This window comes from Coregonus clupeaformis, chromosome 21 (assembly GCF_020615455.1).
Source record: "Coregonus clupeaformis isolate EN_2021a chromosome 21, ASM2061545v1, whole genome shotgun sequence".
In the NCBI taxonomy this organism is placed as follows: domain Eukaryota; kingdom Metazoa; phylum Chordata; class Actinopteri; order Salmoniformes; family Salmonidae; genus Coregonus; species Coregonus clupeaformis.
In genome coordinates this window covers 13,517,956-13,540,004 of record NC_059212.1, presented here as the reverse complement: position 1 = coordinate 13,540,004, position 22,049 = coordinate 13,517,956, and the positions used below count along the sequence as shown (strand labels likewise).

General features: G+C 43.6%; 1 protein-coding gene across 1 annotated transcript in view; it reads right to left on the bottom strand.

Moving 5' to 3' along the window:
• Positions 1-22,049, bottom strand: part of LOC121534948 (low-density lipoprotein receptor-related protein 8) — a 210,083-nt gene that overhangs the window by 70,122 nt on the left and 117,912 nt on the right. The window contains exon 4 of the mRNA XM_041841581.2: positions 6,479-6,607. Coding sequence (XP_041697515.1) covers positions 6,479-6,607 — 129 coding nt within the window. The remainder of the gene's footprint in view (positions 1-6,478; positions 6,608-22,049) is intronic.

The following is a 22,049-nucleotide window of genomic DNA, read 5'->3' as shown; positions in this document are numbered from 1 at the left end:
CAAATAGTATTTGAACCCAGGTCTATTTTTGAATGTTCTATGATGTACTGTAGTAAATGCATGCTCACAGACCATATCTGAGATGAGTAAATAGTTGTTTTGATTTCCAATTTGATTAAATATAAATCGAGTGAATGCGGTGGTCGTGATAAGAACCTACAGAAACATACACACACAAAAAACCCTGGGGACCCAAATGATAACATGAAAACATACAGCATCTTTTCCTCCCTCTCTCTGCTCTTTCCCTCATCTGAGGAAAATAAAACAGGGTTTCTCCAAGTGTAGCTTCATGCGTGCGTGCCACGGCGGCACACAATCTTCAAAGTCCAAACATTCAGCCTCCTGCGGTGTTTTCGCTTCAATCAATTTCTCAGGGAGAGAAGCAAGCACGAGAGAAAAGGAGAAGTGGATTCTTCACGCTGCCGTGTAAAGTAGGGCAGGAGTGTAGTCACGGCGGGTGGTGTGTGTGAGTGTGCGGAGACGGACCAGGGTGGCACGTCATTAGGTAAAGAGGAGGGTGATGCCATCATCCATTGTTGATGGATTGGAGCTTGCACCATGCAAAGCTGGGTCAGGTTGAAGTGGTGGCTCTCGCTATCACTATGGTTGTGATAAGTCGTGGAAGATACCAAAAGCTTTCGCCGGCCGCCAATTGCAAATTCTACACGCACAGATTATCACATTTGATATGATATTGAATTGCAACCTTTGATTTGTGCATCAAAGTCTATGTATTTTCTCAGTGGAGCTGATTTATTCATTAGACCTCGTTTCCATCGATATGGGATGCATCCTAAATGGCACTCTATTCCCTACATAGTGCACTACTTTTGACAGGCTCTGGCCAAAAGTAGTGCACTATGTAAGGAATAGGGTGCCATTTGTGTTGCCCGGAAATCTAAAGTGCTGCATACCGAGCTGTCATGTCCTCCGTCGTCAGAAGATAAGCATATGGAGAAAATAAACACCCAAAAGCCATATATGGAGGAAATAGGGATCTTTAATTTTAAAAAATGCTCTATTCCTCTCTTTGACTGCGAACACTTTAATGTCACACAGTAGTGGGCCTATTTAAAGTTATATAGAATTGTAACATGGCGACAATTGTTCAAACACAATTCTATGACAAGGGTACTGCTGTAGAATGGCTCAGTCAGGTTCTGTCACGACTTCCGCCGAGGCTGCCTCCCCTCCTTGTTCGGGCAGACTTCGGCGTTCGTCGTCACCGGCTTACTAGCCACTGCCGCTCCATATATCATCATTCCATTTGTCTTGTCTTGTCTATTACACACACCTGGTTCATATCCCCTCAGTAGTCCGTGTATAAGTGTTCCCTCTGGCCCCCTGTCCTTGTGGGTGATTGTTTTATGTTAGTTGAGTGTAGCTCGGTGGAGCTACTCGTACCTTGTATTGCCGGTGTAGATTGTTCCCCTGTGCCTGTATTTTGTTGGAGCTACCTGTACCTTGTATTGCCGGGGTAGATTGTTCCCCTGTGCCTGCATTTTGTTGTCGCTATCCAGCGCAACTGTGTACGACGGAATAAACTCTGTATTCGGTGATTTACCCTCCTGCGCCTGACTCCTTCTTATCACACTCATCACAGGTTCAGTCAGTACTGAATTTAAAATTGATTAAATTGAGATTTCTTTGTCACTGGCCTACACACAATACCCCATAATGTCAAAGTGGAATTATGTTTTGCGAAATGTTTACAAATTAATAAAAAATGAAAAGCTGTAATGTCTTGAGTTAAGAAGTATTCAACCCCATTGTTTTGGCAAGCCTAAATAAGTTGTAAGTTCAGGAGTTAAAATGTGCTTAACATGTCACATAATAAGTTGCGATAATAGTGTTTAACATGATTTTTGAATGACTACCCCATCTCTGTACCCCACACATACAATTAGCTGTAAGGTACTTCAGTCGAGCAGTGAATTTCAAACACAGATTCAACCACAAAGACCAGGGAGGTTTTCCAATGCCTCACAAAGAAGGGCACCTATTGCTAGATGTAAAAAAAAAAAGCAGACATTGAATATCCCTTTTTGAGCATGGTGAAGTTATTAATTAAACTTTGGATGGTGTATCAATAAACCCAGTCACTACAAAGATACAGGCATCCTTCCTAACTCAGATGCCGGAGAGGAAGGAAAACGCTCAGGGATTTCACCATGAGGCCAATCGTGACTTTAAAACAGTTACAGAGATTAATGGCTGTGATAGGAGAAAACTGAGGTTGGATCAACAACATTGTAGTTACTCCACAATAATAACCTAATTGACAGAGTGAAAAGAAGGAAGCCTGTACAGAATAAAAATATTCCAAAACATGCATCCTGTTTACAACAAGGCACTAAAGTAATACAGATTATTTTTTTGGCAAAGCTATTCACTTTTTGTCCTTAATACAAACAAAGTATTATGTTTGGGGCAAATCCAATACAATACATTACTGAGTACCACTCCCCATATTTTCAAGCATAGTAGTGTCTGCATCACGTTATGAGTATGATTGTAATCGTTAAGGACTGGGGAGTTTTTCAGGATAAAAAATAAACAGAATGGAGCTAAGCACAGGCAAAATCCTAGAGGAAAACCTGGTTCAGTCTGCTTTCCACCAGACACAGGACAATAAACTATAACTTAAGGCCAAATATACACTGGAGTTGCTTACCAAGAAGACAGTGAATGTTCCTGAGTGACCGAGTTACAGTTTTGACTTAAATCTGCTTGAAAATCTATGGCAAGACTTGAAAATGGTTGTCTAGCAATGATCAACAGCCAAGCATAATGGGCAAATATGGTACAATATTCTTTGACATTACAGAGTATTTTGTGTATACTGTATAAAATGACAATTAAATCCATTTTAATACCATTTTACATGTGGAAAAAGTCAAAGACTGTGAATACTTTCTGAAGGCACTGCATCTTTTCAATAACAAAAAATATCATTTTTACAGCTGTTTGAAGCTGGTAATTCCCTACACTATTCAGTGCTTGTTTTGTCACAAACTGAAATTGAGCAAAAAGTTGAATATTAGCAACCAGGAAATTAGCAATTTCCACTAGATAACACAGCCACAAAGTCAGAACAGCCAACCGAGAAATCAATACGAGAATATCACAGCCAATCACAACACTGGCGGGTAAGTAATACTGTGAAACACTATCATTCCACTATTAACGCCAGATCCAGTGCGGAAAAAAGTATTTAGTCAGCCACCAATTGTGCAAGTTCTCCCATTTAAAAAGATGAGAGTGGCCTGTAATTTTCATCATAGGTACACGTCAACTATGACAGACAAAATGAGAAAAAAAAATCCTGAAAATCACATTGTAGGATTTTTAATGAATTTATTTGCAAATTATGGTGGAAAATAAGTATTTGGTCAATAACAAAAGTTTCTCAATACTTTGTTATATACCCTTTGTTGGCAATGACACAGGTCAAACGTTTTCTGTAAGTCTTCACAAGGTTTTCACACACTGTTGCTGGTATTTTGGCCCATTCCTCCATGCAGATCTCCTCTAGAGCAGTGATGTTTTGGGGCTGTCGCTGGGCAACACGGACTTTCAACTCCCTCCAAAGATTTTCTATGGGGTTGAGATCTGGAGACTGGCTAGGCCACTCCAGGACCTTGAAATGCTTCTTACGAAGCCACTCCTTCATTGTCATGCTGAAAGACCCAGCCACGTTTCATCTTCAATGCCCTTGCTGATGGAAGGAGGTTTTCACTCAAAATCTCACGATACATGGCCCCATTCATTCTTTCCTTTACACAGATCAGTCGTCCTGGTCCCTTTGCAGAAAAACAGCCCCAAAGCATTATGTTTCCACCCCCATGCTTCACAGTAGGTATGGTGTTCTTTGGATGCAACTCAGCATTCTTTGTCCTCCAAACACGACGAGTTGAGTTTTTACCAAAAAGTTATATTTTGGTTTCATCTGACCATATTACATTCTCCTCTTCTGGATCATCCAAATGCACTCTAGCAAACTTCAGACGGGCCTGGACATGTACTGGCTTAAGCAGGGGGACACGTCTGGCACTGCAGGATTTGAGTCCCTGGCGGCGTAGTGTGTTACTGATGGTAGGCTTTGTTACTTTGGTCCCAGCTCTCTGCAGGTCATTCACTAGGTCCCCCCGTGTGGTTCTGGGATTTTTGCTCACCGTTCTTGTGATCATTTTGACCCCATGGGGTGAGATCTTGCGTGGAGCCCCAGATCGAGGGAGATTATCAGTGTTCTTATATGTCTTCCATTTCCTAATAATTGCTCCCACAGTTGATTTCTTCAAACCAAGCTGCTTACCTATTGAAGATTCAGTCTTCCCAGCCTGGTGCAGGTCTACAATTTTGTTTCTGGTGTCCTTTGACAACTCTTTGGTCTTGGCCATAGTGGAGTTTGGAGTGTGACTGTTTGAGGTTGTGGACAGGTGTCTTTTATACTGATAACAAGTTCAAACAGGTGCCATTAATACAGGTAACGAGTGGAGGACAGAGGAGCCTCTTAAAGAAGAAGTTACAGGTCTGTGAGAGCCAGAAAACCTCCCCCAAAAAAGGTAACAAACAGCCTCAATTCGTTGGGGCATGGACTCTACAAGGTGTCGAAAGTGTTCCACAGGGATGTTGGCCCATGATGACTCCAATGCTTCCCACAGTTGTGTCAAGTTGGCTGAATGTCTTTTGGATGGTGGACCATTCTTGATACACACAAGAAACTATTGAGCGTGAAAAACCCAGCAGAATTGCAGTTCTTGACACATTCAAACCCGTGAGCCTGGCACCTACTACCATACCCGTTTACCTAGTTAGTCTATGTCATGGAAAGAGCACACATACACAATCCATGTCTCAATTGTCTCAAATTTAAAAATCCGCCTTTAACTGTCTCCTCCCCTTCATCTACACTGACTGAAGCGGATTTAACAAGTGACATCAATAAGGGATCATAGCGGGCCTACCGACTGGCGCAGCGGTCTAAGGCACTACAGACCCGGGTTCGATCCCAGGCTGTGTCACAACCGGCCGTGACCGGGAGTCCCATAGGGCGGCGCACAATTGGCCCAGTGCTATCCGGGTTAGGGGAGTTAAAAATAATAATAATAATAAGGGATCATAGCTATAGCTTTCACCTGGTCAGTCAATGTCAGTGACATTTTCAGAAATACAATGCAAAAAAAAACTGCGTTGCATCTTTAAATTATTTTAACATTTTGGACCATATTATCAGGTATGCTATTAGCAATAATCATTAACACCTGTAGCCCAATTAATGCAGCATGGTGGCTATAAATAAATAGGCTGAAGCATGGGGTTGCCTATCTGCATTTAACCTATTGGGCTAATCATCAGCCAGATCCCAAATGTGATCTTTTAACTATTGTAGTTTGCATCCTATTGATGAATTTTATGTCCCAATAAACTTGCATATACACAGTGAATATAATGTAGACCTACCAGTTAGGGTAGCTTGGGGTAACCTACTTCCCGGGGTAACACACCACTGCCTGTACTTCTCATAGAAACAACTTCATGTCAAAATTTTGCCCCCCCAAAACTTTCTCTGTTTCCCTTAATCTTGCTCAACAAAAAATGTCATCTGTCTCATCAACATTTTTGAACTCACTCCCCAAAAATTATTTTTGAGGTAGGGTGGCTTTTTACCCCCAAGTTACCCTACAATTGAAGCATGTTACATTTAGCCAGACTCTTCACTTACGAATTGCTGAGCAGTAACGCACTTAACCATGCTGCTGCTAAAAATGTAGAGTTTAAAATGGTGCAGTTCGTGCATATTTTGGAGTTGAGAAATAAATACAGTAGGAATGGAAAGCTGGGATCTCCCTCTTTTTAACAAAGACCATTAAAACTGCTGTTTTCCCCGCAATTGCAAGAATTGTTGTGCATTGACTGCTTGTCAGAATGCATGTTTCCCTCCCTATGGCACGCGTAACTTCAATACGCCTCGAGAGGAATATTTATCTCGCATAGAACACACAACAACAAGCCGACTCGGTAAATAGATAAACTATTCTACTATGGGGTTTTCAGTTTTCTATCCATTACTTGTTTTGTTTGCAGAGGAAAAGTAAATGTGGACTGTTCTAGCATATTCAAAGTGCGCCTCGCCAGAAATATTTTTTCATGTTCCATATTATTGGGGAGTGGTGCCAATGATTTTGCCATGGCGCAGCGCCACAGCTAAATGACTGCAGCGGAAACACTGCAGCTTAGCGTTTAAATGGTTAAAAGTAATTGAGATGAAAAATGCACAGCAATGTTGACCACTGAGCAGAACACCTTATAAAAGCTAGTTGTTTTTCTTTTTTCACCATAGTTTTCCAGAAAAAATTCAGTCAGGCACTTTGGCAGTGGGCTGGACTACTGCCCATCCTTAGCGTAAGGACACCTGTCTCTGCCAATAAGTCGTTTCTATGGCCTTTGATTGACAGCTGTCCACTACACTCACCGGTGGCACAGTCCTCCTCGTCCGACCCGTTCTCGCAGTCCCGCTCGCCGTCGCATCGCCATGACAACGAGACACACTTGTTGGTAGAGCCGCCGCAGTCAAACTTCTCCATAGGGCACGTCTGTTTGCCTGGAGGGGAGGGAGGACGGGAGGGAATGCAGAGATGACTTGTTAGGCTGCATTCCATTCCAACACATTGCACCCTCCCCTGCTGCCCTCACTCACTCCACTTCGCAGACCTGAGACGACTGAGCAGGTTTAAGTAATTTGTCCACCGAGTTTCCGTTACATTGCTTATCACCATATTACCAGATTTGTGTATCAGGAGAGTAAGCAAGCCCTAATATCCCCTTGTACCTGTTAAACACAATGATGAAGCTATTTCCATGATGCTTATATCTACCAAATCCTAGGTCTAGGGTGAAGAGGCTAGGTGTCGATATGGAATTCTATCCAATCCACTCAGAACTACAGGAATGCCTAGGGTGTATGGAAGGGACGAGGGGTCTAACTAAAATTCAGCCATAGTATCTCCATGGACCTACTGTATATAAACAAAACAACATCCTACTGACACACATCCTAAAAAGAAGCACAACCACTCAGCCAATGGATTTTGTTTTCTAGCCTCAACCCTAGAGACATGACATGAACATTTAATACAGCAAATGTACAGTTGGCCGCAGTGTAAAAGAGAACCCTGGTTCCCCCCCCCCAGCTCACGGTCTCCTCCATGGCATGGGCGCCGTTTGATCCAGATTACTCAGTGTTTAGTATCAAGCCCTGCTGTCATTAATTATACATCCTTGCTTACATACAGCCGGCTGGATTTAAGCCGTTTTTCCACAGTCGCCCCCGAATCAAATCAACGAAGAAAAAAAATCTGGTGGGAATTTGATTTGGTCTTGTTTTGGAGTGTGTTAGATGTTAATAGTGTCGCCACCTTTAATTAGCTTGTCGTAGTCGAGCTGAGGGCTGGTTTAGCAAGGTCTCGGGTTTTAATGTAATGCGCTGTCTGACAGGTTTTTTGCGGTGGTTTTCAAAGGCAAAATAAGCATTGGAGATGATTAACAGTATGATGGTATACATGTACTATACATAATTGAAACGGTATCATGTATTTTAATATATTCAAATAAAATCCTTTCTTTCATGGTGGTAAAAAGCTACCAGGAGAAGCATCTAGGGGCTGTTCAATTCTAGCTATTTTGAAGAAAAAGCCAAAAGAGGATTTGTTCAGTGATATGAGGCACTCTTTTGGTGTAGGCATCCGTCACAATACATCTACAGATGGTGTTTAAATCAGACTTCTAACAAATCTACCGCACAGCCAACAAAGTAACTACGGTGCTGTAAGATTAGACTAAACTGAAGAAAAAAAAACTCACAGTGAACTTAGATTAGATGCCAATTTCAGTAAGCAATGTTCTAAGCGTTTGGTCAAAGCAGCTGAGCATAAATCAGACGTATACGTTTTAACCACTATGCCAGATGATCAATGCTGTGTAGACATCGTGGATGATGGTGCTCAGTCATCTCTCTCTAAACCACAGACCATGGTCCTGTTTGATTCCCTCCCTCCCTCCCTTCCTTCAAGTAATCACTGATTGGATCTGTGAAAGTTATGCACCGGAAGCCCTGATCTATGCTTTTCCTTTGAAATAAAAATCTGTTCAAAACCAGTCATCAGGAAGGAAAGGCCGCCATTTTGCAAACCCTAACAGGGCCCATCACCAAGTCACATTCACTTAAGAGGCAGTGTGTGTTGGTGTGCCTCTGGCCTGAACGTGTGAAGGTCGCTAGGTGGTGAGAGAAGCAGCTGGTGCCCAGGGGAGGCAGGTTCAGTGGTGGGGCCTGACGTATCCGCCAACTGCCCTCTGGAGAAATGCTGACCCGGGCCCTGGGTGTTGTAGCTGCAAAACAAGGTAGCCTAAGTACTCAGAGAGCACAGTATGGCACTGATATATTTACTAATACAATAAAGAGGTGAGGGGGGGATACAGAGAGGAGGGTGATTGACAGGGAGAAGGATTGTAAGGGAGATGTAAAAAAAAAAAGTGCTTTCTCAAAACAACAAAATGAGTAAATAAGAGAGCGAGCAAGACAAAAGGGAAATTAGATGAGTGGATTTGAGTGGAGAAAGGGTGATACAGAGCAAGAGCAATAGAGAAATGAATGAGGTCCTAAGAGTGCAGCATGACACAGAGATTTACCGATTCCAAAATGAGAACCGCCCAATAGCAAGAAGAGAAAGACAAAGGGAAAGAGAGATGAGGAAGGAGTGGGTGACACATGGGGAGAGAGAAAGAGACAGAAGAGGTTGAGATACAGACACGCACGACCTTTTCAATTCTTATCCTCGAGCAAAATCAAAGCCCTCCATACTGAGTGGCAGAGTGGAGAATAATGAAGGGAGGAGGGAAGGAGGGAGGGGTGGAAGGTGGATGAAGGCCTTGTGTTGAATCAGAAAAGCAAGATACGGTGCCAAGCAAGAGAGCGGGAGAGAGTGAGAGGGAGTGAGAGTGACAGAGAGAGAAAGAGAGAGTGGATAGAGCTGTCCTATCCTCTAACCGATCGCCCTTTGATGAACTACATACTTAATCCTTCTTCGTCGCAAACAAGGGAATCAAATACCAACTGAGTGCCAAAGTGGCTCACGACGCTCAAACAACAAGGTAGTGATTGATTAGATTATGCTAACCCCCGGTGACTTCCACAAGTTGGCGCTAATGTGTTTTGTTGGAGAAGGGGGCCATATAGGCCTGGTAAACAACAATTACTCAGAGGCAGAGGGACATTTGTGTCTCAGTTGTTTACCGCTGGAGTGACAAACGAGGTCTCAACATTATGACATGGGAGCTGATAAGGAATTCATAATCTGTAGTAAAGGAGTTGGCTCATTGAATTTCATTTGAAGTTCATTGAAGATTCTATGATGTGGGGGAAGTGTGGCTTTTGTTTTCATTTGTATGTCCTCATTTGTAGGTAAAGTATGGTGTGTACTTCGAAGCAGTCCATTTTGACCCATAGGTATCTCCTTTCACTGTTTTATGTGGTACATTGATACAGCACCCGTGACTGATGTGATTGGGCAGTTTCCTCTAACTGGAACAAAATGTATAATTCACAGTCATATTTCTATTGATATTATATGTACCCTGCTGAAAAAAATGCTGGTGACCAGCCTTCGCTGTGTTTTTGCTGGTGACCAGCAACACCAACATAAACTGGTCACCATTGATTTTGTTAGTCACTCTCACTCAGACTTCATATTAACATGGCATAAGGCAGGGCAAAATGTGTAGAATTGTAAGAAATTAGCTGTAAAACATTACATTTTTTGAACCATGGCAAAATGTGTAGAATTGCAGGAAATGAAACAAATCTGGGGCACATCTTTCATTTTAGAAGTAGGGGGGACATAACTTGGCGGGGTCTGGGGGTCCTCCCATTTTGGGGGGCATCTAAAGCACATATCCTGCATTTCTACACAATCTAATATGACCCATGGCCCTTCTAGCAGTCTCTATTTAGAGCAACATAAAGTAAGCAAAAATGCCCACAGTGTCACACCCTGGCTCTGGGGACTCTTTAATGTTGAGCCAGGATGTTAGTTTCTATGTTTAGTTTTCTAGGTTTATGTTCTAGATCGTGCGGATCTATGTTGGCCAGGGTGGTTCCCAATCAGAGGCAGCTGATTCTCGTTGTCTCTGATTGGGAACCATACTTAGGCAGCCTGTTTGGCACAGTTAATTGTGGGATCTTGATCTGTATAGGTTTGTGGTGTTTAACCTTTAGACGTCACGTATCGTTTTGTTTGTACTCATTAAAAGATGTACGTCTATCACGCTGCGCCTTGGTCCGGTTCTTACAACGATCGTGACACACAGTCATCAAGCTAGGTAATAGATTATTAAATATGTTTAACTGATTAATAAGACTGAACTAGATCAATGATAATTCAATAAGCAATATTGTGTTGCAACTTTAACCAATAGCCTAACAAATTAACAACTCTTACAAATAAAGACTTAACTTTTGATTGTCTTTATTAAAGACATCCTCTATATCAAATTTCAGCCAGCCTGCCCAACCAGCCCGAGCCACCTGCACGCCCGGACCGAGCAGCCCAGCAGCTAGGGATTGCCTAAATAGGGATCTCCCCTGATGTGGGCATGTTTTCAAAACAGACTCCTTTTGTCGTACAGTATTCCATATAAGGCATCCAGACCTTATGAAAGTTGCACTGTATAAACACTAGCACACGCACTCTACACACACGTACATTGTAATATTGTTGTATGGTGGTATTATACATTTTGTATTGTAGAGATGTAGTGGTGTAATAATGTTATATGATGTGCTGTTTTATCTTTTGTTTTATGTGTAATGTAAGTGCCTTAATGTGTTTGGACCCCAGGAGGAGTAGCTGAAGGGGATCCCTAATAAATACATATATCTTGTAATAAAACAAATGTAGTGATACGTATATGTAGCGGAAGTTGGGAGAGTTTTTGTTCGGGTGGTTCAGTGAAACAATTTTAGTTTCTGAGGTAGAAGTTTTTGGTGAGGGAGGCCCTGCTCTCTCCGCTCCCAGATGCTTAGCCCATTTCATTCCGATCTCCTCTGCATTTTTGTAGCCATTTGCTACAGCCTGTCAACTATGCCTCTGCCTATCCCTGTTCTCTCCTCTCTGCACAGGCTACACAAACGCACCACACCGCGTGGCTGCTGCCTCTCTAACCTGGTGGTCCCTGCACGCACCACCCACGTGGAGTTCCAGGTCGCAGGCAGCCTCTGGAACTGCCGTTCTGCTGCCAACAAAGCTGACTTCATCCCAGCCTATGCCAACCTCCAGTCCCTCGACTTCCTGGCGCTGACGGAAACATGGATCACCACTGAAAACACTGCTACTCCTACTGCTCTCTCCTCGTCTGACCATGTGTTCTCGCATACCCCGAGAGCATCTGGTCAGAGGGGTGGTGGTACAGGAATCCTCATCTCTCCCAAGTGGACATTCTCAATTTTTCCCCTAACCCATCTGTCTATCTCCTCATTTGAATTCCATGCTGTCACAGTCAATAGCCCATTTAAGCTTAATATCCTTGTCATCTATCGCCCTCCAGGTTCCCTTGGAGAGTTCATCAATGAGCTTGACGCCTTGATAAGTTCCTTCCCTGAGGATGGCTCACCCCTCACAGTTTTGGGGGATTTCAACCTCCCTATGTCCACATTTGACTCATTTCTCTCTGCCTCCTTCTTTCCACTCCTCTCCTCTTTTGACCTCACCCTCTCACCGTCCCCCCTACTCACAAGGCAGGCAATACGCTTGACCTCATCTTCACTAGATGCTGCTCCTCTACTAATCTCACTGCAACTCCCCTCCATGTCTCCGACCACTACTTTGTTTCCTTTTCTCTCTCACTCTCCTCCCACACTACTCACTCTGCCCCTACACAGATGGTAATGCGCCGCCGCAACCTTCGCTCTCTCTCTCCCACTACTCTCTCCTCTTCCATCCTATCATCTCTTCCCTCTGCTCAATCCTTCTCCCTCCAATCTCCTGATTCTGCCTCCTCAACCCTCCTCTCCTCCCTTTCTGCATCCTTTGACTCTCTGTGTCCCCTATCCTCCCGGCCGGCTCGGTCCTCCCCTCCAGCTCCGTGGCTTGATGACTCATTGCGAGCTCACAGAACAGAGCTCCGGGCAGCGGAGCGGAAATGGAAGAAAACTAAACTCCCTGCCGACCTGGCATCTTTTCACTCCCTCCTCTCTACATTTTCTTCATCTGTTTCTGCTGCTAAGGCCACCTTCTACCACTCTAAATTCCAAGCATCTGCCTCTAACCCTAGGAAGCTCTTTGCCACATTTTCCTCCCTCCTGAATCCCCCCTCTCTCTCTCTGTGGATGACTTCGTCAACCACTTTGAAAAGAAGGTTGACGACATCCGATGCTCGTTTGTTAAGTCTAATGACACTGCTGGTCCTGCTCACACTGCCCTACCCTATGCTTTGACTTCTTTCTCCCCTCTCTCTCCAGATAAAATCCTGCGACTTGTGACTGCAGGCCGCCCAACAACCTGCCCGCTTGACCCCATCCCCTCCTCCCTTCTCCAGACCATCTCCGGTGACCTTCTCCCCTACCTCACCTCGCTGATCAACTCATCCTTGACCGCTGGCCATGTCCCTTCCGTCTTCAAGAGAGCGAGAGTTGCTCCCCTTCTCAAAAAAACCAACACTCGACCCCACTGATGTCAACAACTACAGACCAGTATCCCTTCTTTCTTTTCTTTCCAAAACTATTGAGCGTGCGTCTTTAGCCAACTCTCTTGCTATCTCTCTCAGAATGACCTTCTTGATCCAAACCAATCAGGTTTCAGGACTGGTCATTCAACTGAGACTGCTCTTCTCTGTGTCACGGAGACTCTCCGCACTGCTAAAGCTAACTCTCTCTCCTCTGCTCTTGTCCTTCTAGACCTGTCTGCTGCCTTTGATACTGTGAACCATCAGATCCTCCTCTCCACCCTCTCCGAGCTGGGCATCTCCGGCGCGGCTCACTCCTGGATTGCGTCCTACCTGACCGGTCGCTCCTACCAAGTGGCGTGGCGGGAAGCTGTCTCCGCACCACGTGCTCTCACCACTGGTGTCCCCAGGGCTCGGTTCTAGGCCCTCTCCTTTTCTCCCTATACACCAAGTCACTTGGCTCTGTCATATCCTCACATGGCCTTTCCTATCATTGCTACGCTGACGATACACAACTAATCTTCTCCTTTCCCCTTCTGATAACCAGGTGGCGAATCGCATCTCTGCATGTCTGGCAGACATATCAGTATGGATGACGGATCACCACCTCAAGCTGAACCCTGGCAAGACGGAGCTGCTCTTCCTCCCGGGGAAGGACTGCCCGTTCCATGATCTCGCCATCACGGTTGACAACTCCGCTGTGTCCTCCTCCCAGAGTGCGAAGAGCCTAGGCGTGACCCTGGACAACACCCTGTCGTTCTCCGCCAACATCAAGGCGGTGACCCGCTCCTGCAGGTTCATGCTCTACAACATTCGGAGAGTGCGACCCTGCCTTACACAGGAAGCGGCGCAGGTCCTGGTCCAGGCACTTGTCATCTCCCGTCTGGACTACTGCAACTCGCTGCTGGCTGGCCTCCCTGCCTGTGCCATTAAACCCCTACAACTCATCCAGAATGCCGCAGCCCGTCTGGTGTTCAACCTTCCCAAGTTCTCTCACGTCACCCCCTCCTCCGCACACTCCACTGGCTTCCCAGTTGAAGCTCGCATCCGCTACAAGACCATGGTGCTTGCCTATGGAGCAGTGAGGGGAACGGCACCTCTGTACCTTCAGGCTCTGATCAGTCCCTACACCCAAACGAGGGCATTGCGTTCATCCACCTCTGGCCTGCTGGCTCCCTTCCTCTGCGGAAGCATAGCTCCCGCTCAGCCCAGTCAAAACTGTTCGCTGCTCTGGCACCCCAATGGTGGAACAAGCTCCCTCACGACGCCAGGACAGCGGAGTCACTCACCACCTTCCGGAGACATTTGAAACCCCCACCTCTTTAAGGAATACCTGGGATAGGATAAAGTATTCCTTCTAACCCCCCCCCCAAATTGTAAAGTGGTTATCCCACTGGCTATAGGGTGAACGCACCAATTTGTGAGTCGCTCTGGCTAAGAGCGTCTGCTAAATGACGTTAATGTGCCCTTGAGCAAGGCACTTAACCCTAATTGCTCCTGTAAGTCGCTCTGGATAAGAGCGTCTGCTAAATGACTAAAATGTAAATGTAAATGTAAATGTAAATGTACATAACTTGAAATTTCTTCCATCCACTGTGGGAGGATAACCAACCTTCCAATTAATGGCAATGCATTTCTTAGCCGCTATAAATGCTAGGTTACACAGTTTCTTCTGATAAGTCTCCAATATCAACATTTCCAAGCAAACAAAAACAGGGAAAGGGAGAATCTGTAGACATGCTGAGATAAAAGGACATATTCTTTGCCAGAATTCATCTATCCTTCACAAGACCCTAACATATGCAAATATTTACCCTTTTGTGCCTTACACCTCCAGCAGAATAATAACATTTCTGAGTGCATGATATTCAGTTTCACTGGCATATAGTACATTCTATGGATGGCCTTAAACTGCAGTAATTTATGTCTGAGATTATATGAACATGACTTAGCATTCTAACATATCTGTATCCATTCATCATCATCAATAGTCTCCCAGGTCTTCCTCACATTTTTGTTTTACATGTTTTGTGTCATCTGGAAAAGCCTCTATCAACCCTTGATACAGTTTGGAAATCAACTTTAGAGGTTTGTCTGACTGCCTTAAAATAGTTCCAATCTTTGAAGCTTCTTGCTTGTCCAGTGTTTGCTGCACAGAAATAATAAAGTGTTGTATCGGCAAAAGTTCACCTCTGCACCGTCACAGACTGGCTTCCCTGGCTGCCTGACCCTGATGAGGCCCCTGTCACCATCCGATCCTGCTCAGATGAGGCATGACAAAGAATTACCTTGGTGTACATTTTTACATTATATTACCCATGAATAGAATCAATAGTTCAATAATTTAAATGACCATTATTCCCAGATCCCAGACAGTAGCCTACCCATCAACTCAAGATGGAACTTTGTATCCATTCACTGATTGTTATAATATACTGCAAAATTCACCTGAGCTCCATAGACTGGTCTTCCCTGGCTGTCTGACCCTGCTGGGACACCTGTCACCATCTGATCCTGCTAAGACACGATGAGCATCGTTTGACAGTGAAGCCTGTAGAGCTGTTTATACCATGTCAGTGTGAAAAGTAGGGGGAAAAAAGCTAGGGAAACTGACAGACCAATAACATTACATTACTATACTGACTAATAACAACTTCAGAATATTGATCTTCAATCGTTTGCCAGCTGGTTCCATCATTTGATTCAGGTCTACATTTTACATTTACATTTTAGTCATTTAGCAGACGCTCTTATCCAGAGCGACTTACAGGTAGCTTAGTGGTTAAGAGCGTTGTGCCAGTAACTGAAAGGACACTGGTTCTAATCCCCGAGCCGACTAGGTGAAAAATCTGTCGATGTGCCCTTGAGCAAGGCACTTAACCCTAATTGCTCCTGTAAGTCGCTCTGGATAAGAGCGTCTGCCAAATGACAAAAAAAAAAAAAAGTGCATACAGTCTAGTGTGATTGAGCAAAAATAATAGCTAGCCAACTTTTGGCTAGCTCTAGCTAGGTACATCATCAAATGTACTTATTTTGAAACGGGACAAAACAAAGTCTACATTTCCATACACACAACAGCTGCTAGATACTGTTACCTGACAGATAGCTAAAGGCTAGCTATAATATATAATATAATATAATATGCCATTTAGCAGACGCTTTGTGCTAGAGCTGAACTGGCTGTGGTAGCTACTAGCTAGCTAACTAGCTGCTAGTAGTTCGTTCACTTCAGTCAAGAGGGGATGAAACATTAGCTAAAGTAACATGTTACTACTAGTGCACCATTGGGTAAATACAAACTTATTTTTCTGTCAAACAGCAGTTACCTTGTCAGCTAGATCAGTCAACTAAAGAGTAGCCCGTTTCTGCTCTGCTTGCTTTTACAACTCTGAGAAAAAGCACAACACAGACAGCAGCTGCCTCTGTTCATCTCTCCCGTGCTGGTCCTATACGCCAGCCTTTCAGGAGCTTTTCCTTCACACAGCCTGTCAGCACGATCTGTGGTGTCCGTGTGGTCCTAAATCCACCCAGCTGAAACCGGAAAACAACCTTCCAGACCGCTCTGAGGTGTCTGCATGATCCTAAAGCACACCGGCACCACGTTTTTTTATCACAGTGCAATGATAAAATTGGTGTGGACAAATATGCAATTTCAGAATGTGTGTGTGTGTGTGTGTGTGTGTGGGGGTGGGGGGGTTGGGGTAATGTCCCCCCCCCCCCCGTCCCCAGTGAAAGTTGCGCCCCTGGAAGAAAATAAATTCCGCTTAGGGCCGGCTCTGACTGCATGTGTGGGTATGGATGTGGGTACGCAGACCCGCAAGTCACTGTAGCCCCTCATGATGAGTTCAGATTTTTTGTGGCCCCCACCCCCATCAAAGTTGCCCATCCCTGAGCTAGACCATGCTGGTCAGACCAGCACTGACTAGAATAGACCATTCTAGCCAGCGCTTGGTTCAAAATAGTATCCGTTTTCTTTCAAACACTTTCACTGCGCTTGATTGAGATTGTCTGGTGAAATGAAACTAATGGAATCATCCCAAAAGTGCAAACCCTGCCCATCTGGCACTCATGCAGGCCCAATCAAGTGTTTAAAGTCTTAAAAGTATTGACAGGAAAACAAATACTATTTGCATCCAGGTCTAATTTGAACTGTAATCAAGGCTAAACCTTGTCAAATCAAGGTGACACTATTTCTTAGCCTGTCTGTGTGAGTGCTCCTGTCTCTGCAGTACAGCCCCACAATGCAGTCAGTCAGCCAGTATGTCATGCTGCCTGGTGGTGGGGAGCTTAAGAGAGTAACTTGGCCCGGTCTGCTGAGCAAAATAAATGGCACCAAACGATCAGATAACATGAGTCACAGGCAGATTTACTGCTTCCTTAAGCTGGGCTAGCGTAGCCACGTCCCTCTCTTTGAATTATGGTTTAGGTAAAAGAATGCTAGCTTGCTTGCTAAAGCCCTTCCAACACTGTACAGTCGTGGTCAAAAGTTTTGAGAATGACACAAATACTAATTTTCACAAAGTCTGCTGCCTCAGTTTTGATGAAGGCAATTTGCATATACTCCAAAATGTCATGAAGAGTGATCAGATGAATTGCAATTAATTGCAAAGTCCCTCTTTGCCATGAAAATGAACTTAATCCCCCAAAAACCATTTCCACTGCATTTCAGCCCTGCCACAAAAGGACCAGCTGCCATCATGTCAGTGATGTCAGGGTGGTGCTTGAAATCATTGTTCTTCCTCTGTTAACCATGGTTACCTGCAAGGAAACACGTGCCGTCATCATTGCTTTGCACAAAAAGGGCTTCACAGGCAAGGATATTGTTGCTAGTAAGATTGCACCTAAATCAACCATTTATCGGATCATCAAGAACTTCAAGGAGAGAGGTTCAATTGTTGTGAAGAAGGCATCAGGGCACCCAAGAAAGTCCAGCAAGCGCCAGGACCGTCTCCTAAAGTTGATTCAGCTGCGGGATCGGGGCACCACCAGTGCAGAGCTTGCTCAGGAATGGCATCAGGCAGGTGTGAGTGCATCTGCACGCACATTGAGGCGAAGACTTTTGGAGGATGGCCTGGTGTCAAGAAGGGCAGCAAAGAAGCCACTTCTCTCCAGGAAAAACATCAGGGACAGACTGATATTCTGCAAAAGGTACAGGGATTGGACTGCTGAGGACTGGGGTAAAGTAATTTTCTCTGATGAATCCCCTTTCGATTGTTTGGGGCATTCGGAAAACACCTTGTCTGGAGAAGACAAGGTGAGCGTTACCATCAGTCCTGTGTCATGCCAACAGTAAAGCATCCTGAGACCATTCATGTGTGGGGTTGCTTCTCAGCCAAGGGAGTGGGCTCACTCACAATTTTGCCTACGAACACAGCCATGAATAAAGAATGGTACCAACACATCCTCCGAGAGCAACTTCTCCCAACCATCCAAGAACAGTTTGGTGATGACCAATGCCTTTTCCAGCATGATGGAGCACCTTGCCATAAGGCAAAAGTGGCTTGGGGAACAAAACATCGACATTTTGGGTCCATGGCCAGGAAACTCCCCAGACCTTAATCCCATTGAGAACTTGTGGTCGATCCTCAAGAGGCGGGTGGACAAACAAAAACCCACAAATTCTGACAAACTCCAAGCATTAATTATGCAAGAATGGGATGTGGCTCAGAAGTTAATTGACAGCATGCCAGGGCGGATCGCAGAGGTCTTGAAAAAGAAAGGTCAACACTGCAAATTTGGACTCTTTGCATAAACTTAATATAATTGTCAATAAAAGCCTTTGACACTTATGGAATGCTTGTAATTATACTTCAGTATACCATAGTAACATCTGACAAAAATATCTTATAACACTGAAGCAGCGAACTTTGTGAAGACCAATACTTGTGTCATTCTCAAAACTTTTGACCACTTCAGAAAGTATTCATACCCCTTGACTTATTCCACATTTTGTTGTGTTACAGCCTGAATTCAAAATGAATTAAATATATGTTTTTTCTCATCTATCTACATACAACATCCCATAATGACAAAGAGAAAACATGTTTGTAGAATTTTTTTCAAATGTATTGAAAACGAAATACAGAAATATCTAATTTACATAAGTATTCACACCCCTGAGTCAATACGTTAGAATCACCTTGGCAGTGATTGCAGCTGTGAGTCTTTCTGGGTAAGTCTCTAAGAGCTTTCCACACCTGGATTGTCCAATATTTGGCCATTATTATTTTCAAAATTCTTCAAGCTCTGTCAAATTGGTTGTTAATCATTGCTAGACAACCATTTTAAAGTCTTGCCATAGATTTTCAAGCAGCTGTACCTCGGCCACTCAGGAACATTCACTGTCTTCTTGGTAAGCAACTCCAGTGTAGATTTTGCCTTGTGTTTTAGGTTATTGTCCTGCTGAAAGGTGAATTCATCTCCCAGTGTCTGGTGGAAAGCAGCCTGAACCAGGTTTTCCTCTAGGATTTTGTCTGTGTTAGCTCCATTCTGTTTATTTTTTATCCTGAAAAACTCCCCAGTCCTTAACGATTACAAGCATACCCACTATGTATTGGATTTTATTCCAGACAAAAAGTTAATAGCTTTGCCAATTTTTTTTTGCAGTATTACTTTAGTGCCTTGTTACATGTTTTGGAATATTTTTTTATTCTGTACAGGCTTCCTTCTTTTCACTCTGTCATTTAGGTTAGTATTGTGGAGTAACTACAATGTTGTTGATCCATCCTCAGTTTTATCCTATCACAGCCATTGAACTCTGTAACTGTTTTAAAGTCACCATTGGCCTCATGGTGAAATCCCTGAGCGATTTCCTTCCTCTCCGGCAACTGATTTGGGAAGGATGCCTGTATCTATGTAATGACTGGGTGTATTGATACACCACCCAAAGTGTCATTAATAATTTCACAATTTTCAAAAAGGGATATTCAATGTCAGATTTCTTTATTTGTACCCATCTACCAATATGTGCCCTTCTTTGTGAGGCATTGGAAAACCTCCGTGGTCTTTTTTGTTGAATCTGTGTTTGAAATTCACTGCTCGAATGAGGGACCTTACAGATACTTGTATGTGTGGGGTACTGAGATGAGGTAGTCATTCAAAAATCATGTTAAACACAATTATTGCACACGGAGTCCATGCAACTTATTATGTGACTTGTTAAGCACATTTTAACTAATTAACTTATTTAGGCTTGCCATAACAAAGGGGTTGAATACTTACTGACGCAAGACATTTCAGCTTTTCATTTTTTACTAAAAAAGAAAAGATAAACGTAATTCCACTTTATGGGTTTTGAACATTTTGAAAAAGACAAGGGGTGTGAATACTTTCTGAAAATACTGTTCGTCGGATTCAGTCTTCTACGATAATCCATGTCACACTGTGCGATGTTACCAAATAAAAATCTTGATAACAACCTGCCCAAATTGTACGATTTGCTTCAGTTCTGATATCACATTCTGCGATTGTTTTGCAAGGCTACGTCAGCCTACAAAGGCTACATCAACTGCAGCGATGTATTTGATCTGCCAGCACCCACAGCACAAGCCTCTCTCTTATCCGCGAGTGAAGTGAGTTTGGAAAAACTGAAAGTATCTTATATAAAGTTTGCATGTGAAAACTATTTATATCTGAACTCAGATTCAAACAGGCTTCCCAGAAGTAACATGATTGCTGTGGTAGAATGTTTATTTTGATTGGCGACTTGATGTGCATTGATCAAAATCCCATCAGGTAGACTGATTTCAGATGTCATGTAAACAACATTAGGGAAATCGTTCTTCTTGCAAAGCATGTAGACGTTTAAACTATTATATTAATCTGACTATTCACAATAAACATCCTATTGTGTGTATACTTATTGCCGGCCGTGTTCCTATTGGTCAGTCACCAGGATTGGCTCATAACACCAGCCACACTACACGATAAAGGCTCAAAATTTGGGACACCGCAAGAACTTTGTCGGAGCCTACGACCGCACGTAGTGGTACTTAAATCGGCAGACCAAGACCCTGTCACACTGAACGAGCCAAGAGGTCCGACAATCGTTTACGACCTAAGAATTTTGCAACGACGTGGACATTTTGTCAGTGCCACTATTAGCATAACTAGCGTTAGCATACTACTGTAGCCTATCCAGTTCACTCACGGTGAATAAGACATGGTTGTTTATCACAATATGAGTATCACCTGGGTTCAATGCAGGCCGTCATGCGGTATGTGGCATGACTCAGTACACGTGAAGAGAAGACACGTGTTTAATATAATGGCAAACGCTAATGCTCATACATGTACCTACAGCACACAGAGTATGTGAACCTTGAAAACATGTTACCTAGAGTAAAGTGCATTCAAAGAAAGAAATCTTCATACACACACATACTGACACACACGCGCACACCCTCCCACCTGACTGAAATACACATGTTTACGTAACTAAAATCCTCTCCGTTATTAAATCAATAAAGTGAGGCAAAGCCTTATTACTCATTCCCCCTAACAGTGGAAAATCTCAATATCTACAAAGAGACTGGCTGAAGCTGCTTTCATTAAACCACCTCCTCAGAGAATGATCCATAATCCTCTGTGGTTATGTAATTTAAATGGGCCAAAATGAGGAAATAATGCAAGAGGTTTAGGAAATCCGATGTCTATCAATAGAGAGGATTTGTATCGTGTGAAGGATGTGTCCAGGTATTGCAGGTTTCTTCCGGAAGCTGCACATGAGTTAATACTGAGTGTGCAGTAGTCATCTTTTCTACAATGAAGCTAGCTGCACATCAGTTAATACGGAGTGTGCAGTAGTCATCTTTTCTACAATGAAGCTAGCTGTACATTAGCTGTCACTCTAAAATGTCTGGTGTATGTCATATCAAGCAATGGCGGATATTACCAACAGTCAGTGCTTGAAGTAGAATGAAAAAGGCACCAGCACTCATTTTAGGTGCCAGGACTTATCTCAATGTTGCAATACCAGTGTTCATTTTTTAGAACAAATATTCTGTAAGACGTGCAAGTACTCAGGTATAACATTTTAGGTGTAAAATCTGTACCGTTGTGCACCGGCCCTGTATAAAACCATCACACAATTTTTCTGGCCCAATTCAAGCACTGCCAACAGTCATCTTGAACCAGAAAGTTACCCATTTTAGCCAATAGTGATTCAAACTTTTCAACTCAAGCCAAGGATCAACCACTTGCAGATAGTGGATTTTTTCTGACATGAAGTCAGCTTAATCGCCTTTCACTTGGGGGGCCAATCCTAACTTCCACTTAGTTTAATTTTCACTTAGTCATGCATTGATGTCAATGGGAGTGAAAATTCTCCT